The 16,694-nt window shown below is 44.7% G+C and overlaps 1 protein-coding gene across 5 annotated transcripts in view; it reads left to right on the top strand.

The window, feature by feature from the left end:
- slc26a2 (solute carrier family 26 member 2) overlaps positions 1-16,694 on the top strand; it is a 31,135-nt gene that overhangs the window by 2,530 nt on the left and 11,911 nt on the right. For 4 of the 5 annotated variants that reach the window (XM_042061406.1, XM_042061404.1, XM_042061405.1 and 1 more), the window contains exons 2-4: positions 3,901-4,526; positions 8,659-9,398; positions 9,860-11,481. In XM_042061406.1, the coding sequence (XP_041917340.1) occupies positions 3,901-4,526; positions 8,659-9,398; positions 9,860-10,706 (2,213 nt within the window). In that variant the 3' untranslated portion in view covers positions 10,707-11,481. Of the gene's footprint in view, positions 1-3,900; positions 4,527-8,658; positions 9,399-9,859; positions 11,482-12,095; positions 12,099-16,694 lie in introns of those variants that run through there. The other variant, XR_006022195.1, reaches the window with a different exon arrangement.

Here is a 16,694-nt window from a genome sequence, read left to right on the forward strand (position 1 = left end):
CACCGTGACCCTTAGGGGCCGTGCACACGACGCTGGTTTTTGTGAAACCGGTGAGGTTTTGTTAACGGTTACGCCTTGCATGTACACAACGCTGGCAGTTTAGGAGACTGAAACCGATAGCTTTTGAAACCGGCTTCCGAAGTGGGAACTTTTGAAACCGCCTGCTAACTTTCGCCGTGTAGACGCCTGTAGGTGCGAAGCCGGGAACTTTATGACGACATAGCCCCACCTCTCAACTCAGCCACGGCACTCGACCTGAAATGTTGCTTGTCAAAACAAACCAAACCATTTATTTATCATATTAAAATGTTTTTCTTTCCCCTGTCATGATTTATGTGCACAATGTAGCCTATCAGCCTTTAGTGGCTAAGTTAGAAGCACACGTTAGCTTAACTTAGTTAAACATTAGCTTACTGCATGTTAGTGTTTTCTCCAGTGGTGCTCAGACCTAATGCAATGCGTAGGCTAAGTATTTGAAATTTCACATAGCAGTCACATACCTTGAAAATGAACTTTATTAATTTAACAGTTGAATTGAAAACCGAATTGTCTGTAGTCTCCTTATTTCATGCGACGGCTTAACCAGAGCACTTATTAGACATTCTCTGGCTTAACAAACTGTTTCAACAATGTTTTCTTCTACGCGATTCACGCGAAATTGTCATGAAGCTTCTGCACAGCGGCGCCATCGACTGGTCTGGCATATGCACTACAGCACATTAGGCGGTTACACCTCTGTGTGCACGCAAGGTTTTTTCTTGCCGGAGTCGTTAAAGGAGAATTCCGGTGTGATATTGACCTAAAGTGTATTTAAACATGATACCGAGTGTGAACGTATGTCTCATAGCCCATCTCGGCTTGTCCCCTGCACTCCAAAATCTGGCGCTAGTTAGCCGATGCTACCAACAGCTTTTTCAATAGTGGTGCTTCGGCATCGGGCTAGCCATGCAAATAAATCACTGTTTTACACCCATTTACGAGGCTCAATGTATCTCCACACTTCATTGGTAGACTTCCGAGGGCCCTGACATTTAAAACGTGACATTGAGAACTTTGAAAAAGCACTGGTAGTTTACTTACAAGACGATTTATACAGACAGTACCTTCACGAAGTTTAGCGTTTGCAGCCATCTTGAATTTAGTCACGATAAGTCGAGCAACGAGTAAGAATGAACAGGTATGATAAGAGATCAGATTCCAAAAATAATTCAGTGGAAATGCATGGATTCCAGTTTCTTCCAGTAGCAGCAACTGGAATCCATGCATTTCCACTGAATTATTTTTGTACCAATGAAATGTGGAGATACATTGAGCCTCGTAAATGGGTGTAAAACAGTGATTTATTTGCATGGCTAGCCCGATGCCGAAGCACCACTATTGAAAAAGCTGTTGGTAGCATCGGCTAACTAGCACCAGATTTTGGAGTGCAGGGGACAAGCCGAGATTGGCTATGAGACATACGTTCACACTCGGTATCATGTTTCAATACACTTTAGGTCAATATCACAATTCTCCTTTAAAGGTGTGAAAGCGGTAAGAGAAAATCCACCTGGCGGTGTCGTGTAAACGGCCTCTTAGTCAGTTTTTTATTAACTGGGTACTGCCTTAGAGGCCGTTTACAAGACACCGCCGGGTGGATTTTCTCTTACCGCTTTCACACCTTTAACGACTCCGGCAAGAAAAAAACGGCAAAAACCGGTGTAACCGGCTAAATGTGCTGTAGTGCATATGCCAGACCAGTCGATGGCGCCGCTGTGCAGAAGCTTCACGACAATTTCGCGTGAATCGCGTAGAAGAAAACCTTGTTGAAACAGTTTGTTAAGCCAGAGAATGTCTAATAAGTGCTCTGGTTAAGCCGTCGTATGAAATAAGGAGACTACAGACAATTCGGTTTTCAATTCAACTGTTAAACTAATAAAGTTCATTTTCAAGGTATGTGAAATTTCAAATACTTAGCGCATTGCATTAGGTCTGAGCACCACTGGAGAAAACACTAACATGCAGTAAGCTAATGTTTAACTAAGTTAAGCTAACGTGTGCTTCTAACTTAGCCACTAAAGGCTGATGGGCTACATTGTGCACATAAATCATGACAGGGGAAAGAAAAACATTTTAATATGATAAATAAATGGTTTGGTTTGTTTTGACAAGCAACATTTCAGGTCGAGTGCCGTGGCTGAGTTGAGAGGTGGGGCTATGTCGTCATAAAGTTCCCGGCGTCTACACGGCGAAAGTTAGCCGGCGGTTTCAAAAGTTCCCACTTCGGAAGCCGGTTTCAAAAGCTATCGGTTTCAGTCTCCTAAACTGCCAGCGTTGTGTACATGCAAGGCGTAACCGTTAACAAAACCTCACCGGTTTCACAAAAAACGGCGTCGTGTGCACGGCCCCTTAGCTCTAAGTAATGTCACATATTGACGTTAAGGGGCATACATATCATGTCCTCCATCGTGTTGCTTTAAGTGTTAGTTGGAGCCATTTGTGGATGATTGTGTTTTTACGGAGTATTCCGTCCATAGTGGGAGGCTATTAGCCTGACGAGCCAGACCCACATTAAAATATAGGGTCTGGACACTCACCGTTCGCAGTGCTCAGTCCGAGGTGCGGGATAATCAGTTGTCTTTCAAATTCCCTCTGCACGCAATAGGACAGCGGCAGCGCTATGAGTCCCATGCGTTTCCCACCAGCGGAGCTAGTTAGCTAGTTCAATCGTTTGCCTAGCCTACTTAATAAAAGCTTAACTCGTGTCACACTGTTTGCCGGCAGCAACATCCATCTTATTTGTTTTCAAGTAGCAGGGAATTCAAGCCAAACCGTTGCAACTCTGCCATCAATCATTATGTTAAGCCCACCTAACGACTCTATACACGATTTCATTGGCCTGATTAAGTTTCGATTTCTGGAGCTCACAAGCCAACGGAGAGTTGCTAGACTAGCCCTGGCAGCAAATGTAATTTGCGGCCGCTAGGGGCGTGTCTAGATTTCTAGGCTAGGAGGCTATTGCACAAGGGCAAGAAACAGTCTGCTCTACTCCATTGCTTTTGAATCGTAGGAAAGATCCTGCTGACTGAATTCCCTTTCACTACTACCACCAGTGTGTGTGTGTGTGTGTGTGTGAAAGTGCTAGAAATGCTGTGTACATTAGGGGTGTAACAGTACAAAAGAATCACAGATCAGTGCGTACCTCAGTTTTGCAGAGCCTCGGCTGAGTGTGTCAGTGTAATGTTTTAATTGTGTGTGTGTGAGGGGGAGCGAGAGGAGGCCATAGAGGCAAGTGTTTTTAAACTGATTGTTTTTCCTGACTGGTGGTGCAGTGTAGCAGGAAGAGTCTCGACCTCGGGAGGAAACGGGATCTGGCTCAGAATGAGTCCACTGCCATCACTGGCTCTTAGCAACAGGTCCCTAGGGTGAGAGTTTGTCACTGTCAGTCCCTAGGTGCATTAGGCTTTCAGTGCATTTAAAGTGGTGAAAATCTCTAGTGTCTAGTAGACATAAGATAATGGATTGTTACACGCTAGATACTGCAGACAAATAAGGATTAAGAAAATAGATTTTGATTATAATGTCATTAAAATAACACTGTTCAGTAGCAAATACGCAGAAGTTAGTTTCAGACTCTACAGCTCAAACATGAACAATACAGCGCTTATCTCAGGTAAACAGCTTCTTTGTCAGGAAGACCACACGTGAGGTTTGTGTTTGAATAAAGAACACGTTTTCTATTATTTATTTGGCTGGCTTCAAATAGAAAGGCCCCCCACTGAGTACTGCTCAAGGTGTTTTCTTGTTGCTCCAAGTGGCTCAGAATTTGAGCTCTGTAGAATTTGAGATTATATCTATTGTTAATGGCTTTATATAAAGCAATGTAATTGAATTAAAGTGAATTGAATCTCTCTCCCGTAGGGGTGAGGCTGGCACCTAGCATGACCGTGGAAAACGGCGAGGCGGGGCAGGTTGGCAACGGCGACCACACCTGCCCGCTGCACACCCCTCTGACGCTGGAGGAGTGGGGGCGCGAGGAGGAGCCGTGTAGCGCCCAGGTGCGTCGCCGCGCCAAGAAGCTCTGCACCTGCAGCACCGCCCGCGCCAAGGCCCTGCTCCTGGACTCTGTGCCCATCCTCAGATGGTTGCCGCGGTACCGCCTGAGAGAATGGCTGCTGGGAGACATGATGTCGGGGGTGATCGTGGGCATCCTGCTGGTGCCCCAGTCCATCGCGTACTCCCTGCTGGCTGGGCAGGACCCCATCTATGGCCTCTACACGTCCTTCTTCTCCAGCATCATCTACGCCCTGCTGGGCAGCTCGCGCCACATCTCCGTGGGCATTTTCGGGGTGCTGTGCCTGCTGGTGGGGCAGGTTGTGGACCGGGAAGTGGCGCTGGCAGGGTACCCCCCAGAGAACAATATCAACCTGACCACCGATATGACTGGATCAGCGATGGAGAACAGCACCATGGGAGTTGTGTGCGACCGTAGCTGCTACGCCATTCTAGTGGGGGCAACAGTCACTTTCACTGCTGGGGTGTTCCAGGTATGTCTTAAGTGGAGGGTGTTCTAATGGAGGTAGATGTGACTGACTTAAGATCTGGGGAGCAAAATCCCCCATCAACACAGAATATGGTCCTACCATATGTTTTCTAGAACATAACCTACGTACTTATGGAAGATTATGTTCTTAACTCATTGAATGCTAAGCTGTTTTCGGAAGCTTTGTCCTAGAGTGCCAGCAATCTAGACCATTGTTGATGATGTTTGTACAGCCACAGCATATTCTGTGTTATAGCTATGAACACATACAATGGCTCGTTTAAAAGGTGAGACTTTAAGCTCTCAGTGGGTGCACACCGTGTATTTCTACACGCCTCTGTTCCTGAGAAATCCCAAGCTAAACAGTGGCTAGTTTTCGTCAAAATCGCTGTTTTTTTTCTAGAAATGGAGATATAACGTCTTTCATGAAATATTAAGGGCCGATCTCAATTCTCTATTTTACCCCTTCCCCTTCCCCCTTCCCCTTAGTTTTGCGCGTGCACGTGAGACGAAGGGCTATCTCAATTCTCATTTCGATCGAGGGGTAGGGATAAGGGCAAGGGGTAGATATCCCTTAAAACCAAGTAAGATCGGTAGCTTACTTGAAACCGAGGGGTAAGAGAAACACCCAACATACACCGCTCACACCGGAAAAATAAGCACACCGCGATTCATTTACATGAAGTGTTGGCATTAATAAGGATTATAAAATTAAAATGGTAATTGTTTTATGTTGCATTCAATCTTGTGACCATATATTGAAGGTCCTGTTCTTCACGAGGAAGTTTTCAAAAAATCGCTGTTTTGTGAATGTTAACAGCACATCATTATTTGCGCGAATGTCTCACATTTTACATATTTCCATGTCTACCCCGCGAATTGGCAGCATACCATGTCAGAAATGTAAAGTCCAACAGCAGCTAAATTCGCTGAACTTTTTTACCGCTCGTCTGATATGAATGCTGCATAGGCCTACTGCTGCCGACTCCTCGCATAGGCAGGTAGCGATTGCTTCTGATGTCAAGTAACGACCATTTGGATATTATTGTAAAATATCAAAGGAGTTGTGGGATGTTTACATAGCAAACTGCATGTTTATTTTGTCCCCCATCCCTGTTTCATTCACCCGGACCAAGGTAGGCTGCGAACGAACATAGGCACGTTCAGCTGTTGTTGAAACTAGATGTACCGCAGAGCGGTACAAAATATGACCGCCGCCCAGTCCAGCACATTTTTTCCACAAAAAGAAATCACGCTGAAAGGCCTATATGATTCTAACTGTCTCACTAAATTGCATTATCCACACTCAATTCTCACTGGTATCTGCTAGACAACAAGTACCAAAACATGATTAGTTCATAGATTTCACATGTAAAATTCATTTTATACAACCCCACCTCCATCTTGCCTGTTTATAATTCTGAGAAATTCTTGATTGTTTGTGTTATGTTTATGTTATGTGTGTGTGTGTGTGTGTGAGTGTGTGTGTGTGTGTGTGTGTGTGTGTGTGTGCGTGTGTGTGTGTGTGCGTGCGTGCTTGTGTTTGTGCCTGTGACATTACTGTGAATGTATGTGTGTGTGTGTGTGTATCTGTTTGTGCACATGTGTGCACATGAAATGGGTTAACATGACCCCTGGAGGCAAACATACGGAAAAAAATGGTCATCCTAGGCCCTACAGTTCTCAAGATATTCACAGAGAACTGTGTCTGCCCTACCCTCCTTTCGGGGGGTCCAGTCCAGCGGGGGGGCTACAGATCAAAACAAAAAATGACGGTTCCATGCTATCCATGTGGGAGTACATGCCCACCAAGTTTCGTGTACCCCGGTCTTTCAGTGTCCCGGGAATCCTTGTTGGTGTACGTCACTAAATGTACACATAAATTATTTTATTGTAAGGCCCCCCATGAACGAAAGTACACAAAACTTGGCATGCATTCGGAGGGTGTCATAATGATCCTACACTTTTAATTTTGTGCAGTTTTGACCTTGTCAGCCAGAGATATTGTGATGAAAACACCACATTTTTTGCTTTTTAATTTTTAACTAGGTGGCGCTATACATGAAATAAGTGGTAATGGGATGGGTTGACATGCCCCCTTAAGACCAACATACATAAAAAAGATGGACCTCCTAGGCCCTACGGTTCTCGAGATATTCACAGAAAACTGTCTCCGGCCACCTACAGGCCAGTTGGTGTATAGTAACATAAATTAATTTATTGTGTGGCCCCCCATGAACGGAATTCCACAAAACTTGGCGTGCATACAGAGGGTGTCATAATGATCATACACTTCCAATTTCGTGCAGTTTTGACTATGTTAGGTCACAGATTGGGTTGACATGGCCCCTTGAGATCAACATACAAAAAAAAAATGGTCCTCCTAAACCCCACGGTTTTCGAGATATTCACAGAAAACTGCGTCTGCCCTACCCTCCTTTCGGGGGGTCCAGTCAAGCGGGGGGGTTACAGATCAAAACGAAAAACGATGGTTCCATGCTATCCATGTGGGGTTACATGCCCACCAAGTTTCGTGTACCCTGGTCTTTCAGTGTCTTGGGACTCATTGACGGAAATTTGGGCATGCGAAAAAGAAAAAAAAGAAGAAAAAAAAAAAAATCTGACTAAACCTATATGACCGCCGCTTCGCTGCGCGGCGGTCATAATAATTCCTGAACGGTTTTATTCCGAGCTGAAAATGCAATTATAGCCTATTTGACAGACGACAGGTTGCTAGTGACAAAATATTAGCTTTCAGTGTGGTACGATCTCTGTAAATTACGTTAATTCAAGTGTTTCAATCATCCAGCTCTCCCTTATGGTTGGCTAGTGGTATCTCATTTCCAAGGGGAATATTCTTCACCCCTATGTCTTGCCAGGGAGGGCTTGCGAGGGACAAGGGCTAGGGGTAAGATGAAGGGATAGGGGAAGGGGAAGGGGAAGGGGTAAAACAGAGAATTGAGATTGGCCCTAAGTGTTGCCTGTAAACTTTCCGGGAAGTGATCAGTGAGACCTGGCGAGACTGCCACCTAGTGATAGACCCACGAAAATGGCCTGGTTTTGAGATGACGTGCATGCGTCACTGATTCGACCCAAAGCGGCAACCGAGTTATGATAAAATGTCTAGATAAAATGTCCAGATTGTGCGTTTTCATGAGTTTTCGATCGTCATATATTTAATTTCCATTCATCACAGAGTTCCCAAAATCACATATAAGGTGTGTTAGAGTCTCTAGTTTCGTAATTTAAAAAAAAAAAGCTTAAAACGTAATATTACGTTTTTGGCACTAAACGCATGGGAAGGAAAAACATAATATTACGTTTTTGGCACACAATGAGTTAAGAGATTATGTACTTATGAGAATTAGGTTTTAATTGTATAATGGATAAAATACTATGTAATTACACGATTAGGACATTTTGACTGTGGTGTGACACTGTAACAAGCTATCTTACATCCAGGCAAATGCAGTTAGGTTGTTTGTTCAAATAAATATGGAAATTTGGATGCAAAGTTTGACAGTGGCATTCTAGTGAAAATATGCTGTTTATCCTGAAAGGTAGCCCACAAATTTAAAATAATGCCAGGTGTTTTTCTGTGTGCCTAAAAAGACCACCAACATGTGTTAAGTCCAAAGCAATGCAGAGTGGCCATAGATACAGCCTAGTGAAGTGTTTTGCTTGAAAGTCATCAAGTTCATCGGAGCATGTCATTGCTTGACATACTGGTTATCCTGGAAGATGTGGTTTAGTGCTTTTAATCCACCGTTATAGTGTGTGTTGCTTCTTACAGGTTTGTACAGGTTGTGCATCATACTCCTACATGCTGTTGTATCATATGACAGAATCACAGTGAAGTATCTTACTGTCTGTCATGCGACTGCATGTGTCAGGACTGTATAGCGGGAATACAAAGCACTCAGACCCCAGGAGGTTCATGCACCAGTGTGTTATTATACCTGTGTGTGTGTGTGTGATGTGAACATTAGGATGTTTAGTTGATATGTGTGTTGTCATCGTTCTGACTGCTTGTGTTCCTGATTCATATTGAGCATAGCAGGAAGCCATCAGGATGTTATTTCTGTGGTAATGATGATGTTGATGATGATGATGGTTGTCGTCCCTGCTCTACGCAGGTGCTGATGGGGCTGCTGCAGGTGGGCTTCGTCTCCGTCTTCCTGTCCGACTCCCTGCTGAGCGGCTTTGCCACGGGCGCCTCCCTCACCATCCTCACCTCCCAGCTGAAGTATCTGCTGGGTCTTAAGCTACCCCGGCCTCAGGGCTGGGGCTCCCTCATTAAGACCTGGGTCGGTCTGCTCAGCAACCTGGGCAAGACCAACCTGTGCGACCTGGTGACCAGCCTGCTGTGCCTGCTGGTGCTCGTACCAGCCAAGGAGCTCAACGACCGCTTCAAGTCCAAGCTGCGGGCGCCCATCCCCTTCGAGCTGTTTGTGGTGATCGCAGCCACACTGGCGTCGCACTTTGGCGGGTTCCGCGAGCGCTACGGCTCGGAGGTGGCGGGCGCCATCCCCACGGGTTTCTTGCCGCCGCAGCTGCCCGCCTGGCACCTCATCCCCGAGGTGGCGGTGGACGCCTTCTCCATCGCGCTGGTCGGGTTCGCCATCACCGTCTCACTCTCCGAGATGTTCGCCAAGAAGCACGGCTACACGGTGGACGCCAACCAGGAGATGTACGCCATCGGCTTCTGCAACATCCTGCCCTCGTTCTTCCGCTGCTTCACCACCAGCGCGGCGCTGACCAAGACCCTGGTGAAGGAGTCGACGGGCTGCCAGACCCAGCTGTCGGCACTGGTCTCGGCGCTGGTGCTGCTGCTGGTCCTGCTCCTCATCGCCCCTCTCTTCTACTCCCTGCAGAAGTAAGAATTGAGCGTGGTGTGGCTTAGTGGCTTACTCTTATATACTTATCCCCTTATATGGTTATACTGTAGCTTTGTTAAATGCAGTGGTTTTGTAATACTTTGTTCAAAATTGATTTGTTTATGGGGGACAAACAGTCAAATCTTTTGAGTTTTACACAGATTACATGGATAAAAAAAGGTATTTTAGGTATTATTTATCTGGATTGGACTGATTGGAATTGAATTAAATAGAATGTGAATAGAATACTAGTGCTAATGTTTCTGCTTTTCATTCCTCTGTGCCACTCCCCTTTGGCAACTGATGAAAGATGTTTTATTGAATGTCGTATTTAACATTAATGTTGTAATGTTTTATTCAAAATCCATTGTAATTCTTTTGTGTGGTTTATTCAAAGTAGCTGCCTGATCAATTGAATGTCTTGTACTCTCCTGATGACATGCTTTGCTGGTATCCCCAGGTGTGTTCTGGCTGTTATTATCTTGGTGAACCTCCGGGGGGCGCTGAGGAAGTTCCTTGATGTGCCGCGCATGTGGCGGGCCAACCACGTGGATGCTTTCATATGGCTCATCACCATGGCGACCTCCGCCCTTGTCAACACCGAGCTGGGCCTGCTGGTGGGGGTCCTGGTGTCGGCCTTCTGCGTCCTGGGCCGCACACAGCGTGCCAGCGCCGTGCCACTGGGCCAGACCGCGGACGGCGAGCTCTACGAGGACATAGGCCAGTACAGGGGCCTGCACACACAGCCCGGCGTGGCCGTGTTCCGTTATGAGGCGCCCATCTACTATGCCAACCAGGCGCTCTTCAAGCGAGCGCTGTACCGCGCCGTGGGGCTCGACCCGCTCCAGGAAAAGGCCCGGCGCCGCAAGCAGGAGAAACGACGCAAGAAGCTAGTGGACGAGGCCGTGGCGTTTACGACGACCGGGGTCCGACAGGGTTCCGGGGACGAGAAAGACAGCGGCACACTCTCAACGCCTGAGTCTGCAGAGGTGAAGGTGACCAGCGACGAGGCCATCCTGCTACAGCACGCCAGCTTCCACAGCCTGGTGCTGGACTGCAGCGCCGTGCTCTTCCTGGACTCGGCCGGCGTGGGCGCGCTCAAGGAGGTGCGCAAGGACTATGCGGAGGTGGGCGTGGGTCTGCTGCTGGCACGATGCTGCCCCTCCGTCACGGAGTCGCTGGAGAGGGGCGGGTACTACGAAGAGAAGGGGGCACACACAAAGGTGGTGTTCTTCACCATCACCGACGCAGTGCTCTATGCACAAAGCCTCTCCGCTCAGAATGGAGACTGTGAAAGCAACTGTTGAATCTTATCTTGTAAGGGATACTTGCATATGTATGTATTTACATATATATATATATATATATGTGTGTGTGTGTGCATGTATGTTGATGTACATGTTTGGTGCCTTCCAACACACACGTGCCTTAAAATGAATGTTGACCAAGACCTTCCTCAAATGCAGTAAAGTATGCATTTTAATATAATGCCATTATATAGACAAATAACTTTGAGCAATCATATCATAGCAGTTTATGTCAAATGCTGATTCCAAAACTCTAATTCCAAAATGATCCCAAGCCTGCCCTGAGTGGTTTAGCAACACTAAAACTAAAACCTTCAGAGCCCAAAGAGGATCCTGAAGTTTAAAGTCCACTCCTACTGTACAAGGATTGGGCTACTCTAGTGCCAGGGTTTGTCAGGGTTCCTTTTTTTTATTTAAGCATCTGTTTTGCTCTTTTTTACATTCTTAGTTGCATTTCTGTTATCCATCCACCAGCAGACCTCTATTCAGCTTTTGCGTTCATCCTTCAACAAATATGCATAAATGCAGCCAGTCTATTCAAATTTATGACATTGTATAGAGACTTGTTTATGTTTTTAATTTTCCTAAATTAAGGAAAAAGAAGTTTGTTACTTGTGAGCCAAATCTAGCAAATTGAGTGTAATGATCCTTATTTATTCTCTCCATTAGTGTTTACTGTTGAGAAAAAAATGTCCCTTTTATTTTTTTTGTTTTTTTTTCTTTTACCCTGTAGTTTGCTACCACAGTTCTAATGTTACAGATAGATAGATAGATACTTTATTGATCCTCAAGGGGAAATTCAAGGGTCTCAGTAGCATACAGACATAACATGCACTTACAACAGAAATGGTAAACATTAGTATAGTATAAACATATAACTAAACTCCACTGTACAATAAAGACAGTAGAAGATAAGAAACTAACAAAACTAAACACTAAATACACTATATAAGTTAAATTAAGAAAGTCCAATGTGCTTGAGTGTGATCAAGCATAGACGCTTGTAGTGACAGGGCCAGGACTGGTGAGGTGCTAAAGGGAGTGAGTGTCATGGTGAAGGTGCAAACAGTAGTCCAACCATAGTCCTTAGTTGTGTGTGCCTGGCAAGGTGCTCAAGAGAGTGGGTGTCATGGTGAAGGTGCAAAAAGTAGTCCAACATTAGTCCAACAGTGCAACAGTAAGGTCTAGAGACCAGCATAAATAATATAGACAAATAGGAGAGTAAAGTGTAATGTAGACAAGGTAAAATAAAAAACTATTTCAGTGCAAGAACAGGTTGAGGTAACAGTGTAGCAGTAAAACAGTAGTGAAAACATTAGGCTGTGTACAATAGTAAAACAGTAGTAAGCAGTAGTGGGCAGTCAGTACTCAAAAAACATGGACATGGAGAGGGTGGAGAGGCAGACAGACTAAGCAGAGAAGTCTATCTCTCCTCTTCCCTTTAGTGAGGCATTGAACAGTTCAATGGCCCTAGGAACAAATGACTTCCTCAGCCTTTCAGTTGTGCATGGCAGTGCATGTTACTGACTGTGCCTTCTCGGCCCAAACCGTAGGGCTGGTGTATCCACAGCGCGTCTCAGGGTTGTGTGGGTGGGTGAAGGAGTGAGGCTTGGCCATACTCTTTCACCCAGATAACCTTGGAAAAATGGAATGTTTACTGAAGCCATAACAATGCTCCACTCTGGAGTCTACCTACCTAAGCACCCAGCATGCCAGGTCATCCTGACTGAACGAACAAGACAATCTCTCCACACCTCCGCTAATAGCAGGTTACAATTTATATGGCGTGACTGAGTAATATGATATTGTGAGAACGGCCTAAAACGGCATTGGAAGGAAATATGCAGTAATAGCTTAAAGCCAAAATATCAGCACTCCCTCATCTCCATCTCGTTAAGACGTAAGTGCTGTGTGTCGACAGCATCTCAGTGGCCATGTCGTCACATAGCAGTGCACATACCTACCCTATCACTCTGAATGGTGAAACTTCCCAACACCTATAGAGTGTGTGAATTGTATTGGAGTAAAATCAGTTAACTCCTAAAAGCTGCACAAACACACACACCTCCAAATGTACCACACTGAACTCAACTCAGTGTAATTATAAGTGACTCAGCAATCCTACCAGGTGTAATACCATATCCCTGTCAATCAAGCTCCAATTCTGTCATTTACATGTGATTTGTTTTGGGCTATAACTTGTTACAACCTCATCCATGGCAAGTGTATTGTTGATAGTGACATTAATGTTATTGATACAGCTGATAACATAGCCCTGTCTCAAATGGTCCAAATCAGACACATCATGACGACCACACAGCTCATAGCTCAGGGACCTCCTTCTTTTACAACACTCCAGTCAGTTACCGCTCATTCACTCCTAGAGTAGACCTCTGAAGTTCGCCTACAAAAAAGCTACCATATTTGCCCATATAAGGAAAAATCGGAAATGCAGACGTTTTCCTAAACACACTTTTGTCCTCTGCCTCTGGATACTGTGATCTTCGATACGTGAAGACGGCACACTTTGATCTTTGCTACCCCAGAGCTAACTTACAATGCAACTTGCCAAAGGTAGTTAGCTTCAATTAACATTCGGATCTCCTTATATGGGCAAAGATGGCAACTTTGAATCCTTTTTGTAGGCAAACTTCAGAGGTCTATGATCTTTACATCTTGGGCGTGTGCTTTTGTGTGTGCCCTCACTAGAGCCTTTAGATGGTGTGTTGACACCTCTAGCCACAAGGGGGGGGAATTTGCATGGGTGACCGGTTCTGACAAAATTTCATTAGACAATGTTTTAGATAGGCTGTGTTCTATAAGTGCAGGGCATTTGTTATACAAAAAAACATATTATGCAAACTTTTAAAAATAATTATTTACCCTAAAAGTGCTATTTAAAAGGTCAGTTATTGTAGCGTTGATCAATACATGGGCTGGGAAACTGGATGTAGGGTTTTGTTACTGTTTTTGTAGTTACATAATATATATTTTTAAATGATATTTTTATACATAGCCATGTGTAGACACATTGTATAATCACAGGGATGTGGATGATATACCATAATTATGAAGACATTGTGTTGTCTAGTTTTCTTTCTGTGTTTGTCAGTGAAATACCAAAAAGGTTACGTCTTAAATTCATTCTCTATTTAAAAGCTAAATAAATTATGAGCAATTCATTCATTCTCTCTGTATTTTTTTTCTGAACGCTATGCATATTTTTACATGATAGCATATGGGATTTTTAAAGCCTGTTGCAAATCTCTTATTCAAATTAAATGTTCAGTTACACAACAGTGTTTGTGCAATATCTCCTTAGCATATTGAAGGATCTTCATCAAACCTGGCACACTTAATCAACATGAAGTTTAGACTGAAATTCAAGGTCATCGGGTCAAAGGTCGAGGTCATATGCAGTCATACACAAAATATTGCTGCAACAAACTGTTTGCACAGAATCACCAACACATTCAAGGACCTTCATTGTACCTGATACAGTTAATTACTATAAACAGGGTTCCTACGGAGTATGGAAAACCTGGAAAAGTATGGAATTTGATTTTAGTAATTTCCAGGTCTGGATAAGTATGGAAAAAAGAAACAAGGGTATGGAGAAATATTTGAATCTACAGTTCTAATCACTTCACTCAGGTCATAAAGAACCATTGAGGGGCAGCCGTGGCCCACTGGTTAGCACTCTGGACTTGTAACCGGAGGGTTGCAGGTTCGAGCCCCGACCAGTGGGCTGCGGCTGAAGTGCCCTTGAGCAAGGCACCTAACCCCTTACTGCTCCCCGAGCAGCTCACTGCGCTGGGATTAGTGTGTGCTTCACCCCACTGTGTGTACACTGTGTGCTGTTTGTGTTTCACTACTTCACCGATTGGGTTAAATGCAGAGACCAAATTTCCCTCACGGGATCAAAAAAGTATATATACTTATACTTCCTACTGTTGTGTAGCTTAAGTTGTCAGTCCACATCAAGATACAATTGAATGGGGGACCTCAGAAAAAAATCTCTCCCACAAGGGGACCCTGGTACCAAAAACAAATCGAGAACCCCTGTTCTATGCACATGCTCTACACCATTGTGCACTGGTTTGTTTGCGTAGCTCTGCTATTTTCGGCTAAAACACTAGTAGACTTTTTTGATTTTGTAAAAGTTACCAAGACATGGATACTGCATTATCTGATAAACTGTTATTGCAAACAAATAATACTGTTTACTGTGATTTCTGAGGCCTCTGCCAGCAGTGCACTAGTCTCCAACATATGTAGGCTATGCTGTATCAAATGTGAGTGCACCTTCCATTTCAGCACTTCCCCAACAAAAAGTATCCAACAATGGGCAAGTGTTTTCTGTGGGCTAACAAGTTAAAGGGACACCAGGCAACGTTTTCGTGTTAATTAATCATCTTCGTAAGTCGTATATGGTTAAATGACTCATTACGGGGCGAATGAAGGCTCTCTCGCCCGCCCCTACTGCCTGTAGGAAGAATATCCCACTTGCAAGTTCGGTGTATCCTACCCGCCGACCTTCTGTCTCACAAAGTCTCAGACATCGCGAGAAGCAGGATCAGTTTACATCCTGCATCCACAGCACAGAGGCAGGCTAACGAAACGCTAGCGATTGTTGCAAACGTGTGTATAATGGCAGAGCCGGCGAAGCCAGAGAGGGCTCGCACACGTATCTACACGTACAGACGGTAGGGGGAGCTTCGTAGAGAAAAAGCATTAGGCTTGCCTGGTATCCCTTTAATAATGAACATTATTATACAGCTATTCACAGTGCTAGTAGAACACTCCATTGACAATGTCTAGAATATAGTCAGAAAAATCTACCGAGAAATTTGAACATGAGTATGGAAAAAGTATGGAATTTTGAAATGGAAAATGTGTAGGAACCCTGTATGAATAAAAGGGTAGAGAACCTGATGAGGTCATCATCATTTTGGGTCAAAGTTCAAGACTGTATGGGGTTGAACACAAAATATTGTTCAACCATATTATTCTACCACACTGTCATTGTTTTTACATATTTTCATGATTTCTTACTCCACAAGCCCATGTATTCCTCTTCAACCTGATTGGGAACTCAGTTATGCATTCAAAGGTGTAAAGATCAACTTGTGTCTCATTTCCTACACCTTAGACTCATCGGTTGAAAATGAAGAGGAAGATCAGATATCAAAACAATTTACACAGGCCTATCATCATTCTGTCTGTGTCTCAGTCGCCAGTCATAGCCTACCATTCTTCAAGCCTGAGCAAGACCTCACCGTTTTTGATATAATCCATCTGCTCTTTTTCTCTCTAATGCAGTTGCTCAGTCTTTGTCCCAGTGGCTTTGGAATGATGATGACATGACCCAGTCTGCCTGCTTGGACTCAATGCTCATTCATCACGTCTGCCCCGCTTGCTGCCGTCTGAATGTGTCTCGGGTAGTAGGCCCACTGCCAAATGGTTTTTTTTTCAAGTCAGTGGTCCTTGCCGTCCTCTTCTTCCTTTCTCATTTTCACCACAAGAGGGCGACATGTCTCCCTTACTGCGTAGGAACACAAGCTAGACCTATAAAGCTCGCCGGTGGGCTTTCGCAAAGCACATAGTTGCCTGACACCAAATAGGAAGATCTCTCTCTCTCTCGCTCTCTCGGTTGCGGCCACTTATCTCCTCTCTCCAGTGAGTACAGTTAGGCCGAGTGTAGCTTGTGTGTTTGTCCTGGTGCTGCCATGTCTTTGGGCAGGGCACGGCACAGAGAGAAGTGCTCGCTCTCAGGAAGACTCCTTGTGTCTCCAGTGGACACATATTTCTCAAAGATTAAAATGAAAACATGTTAAAACAAGAAAAAAGAAGAAGGAAGTATAAACAACTTGTATCTTACTGTAACACAGTTGAGGTGGGGGGTGGCAGAACTATTGTCTGTCTGTCATTGTCCAACATTTTCTAGCAGCACCCCTGCCTCACGCTGCTGGGCCCAGGGGTCACGAC

Source organism: Alosa sapidissima, chromosome 14 (assembly GCF_018492685.1).
Source record: "Alosa sapidissima isolate fAloSap1 chromosome 14, fAloSap1.pri, whole genome shotgun sequence".
Taxonomy (NCBI): Eukaryota; Metazoa; Chordata; class Actinopteri; order Clupeiformes; family Clupeidae; genus Alosa; species Alosa sapidissima.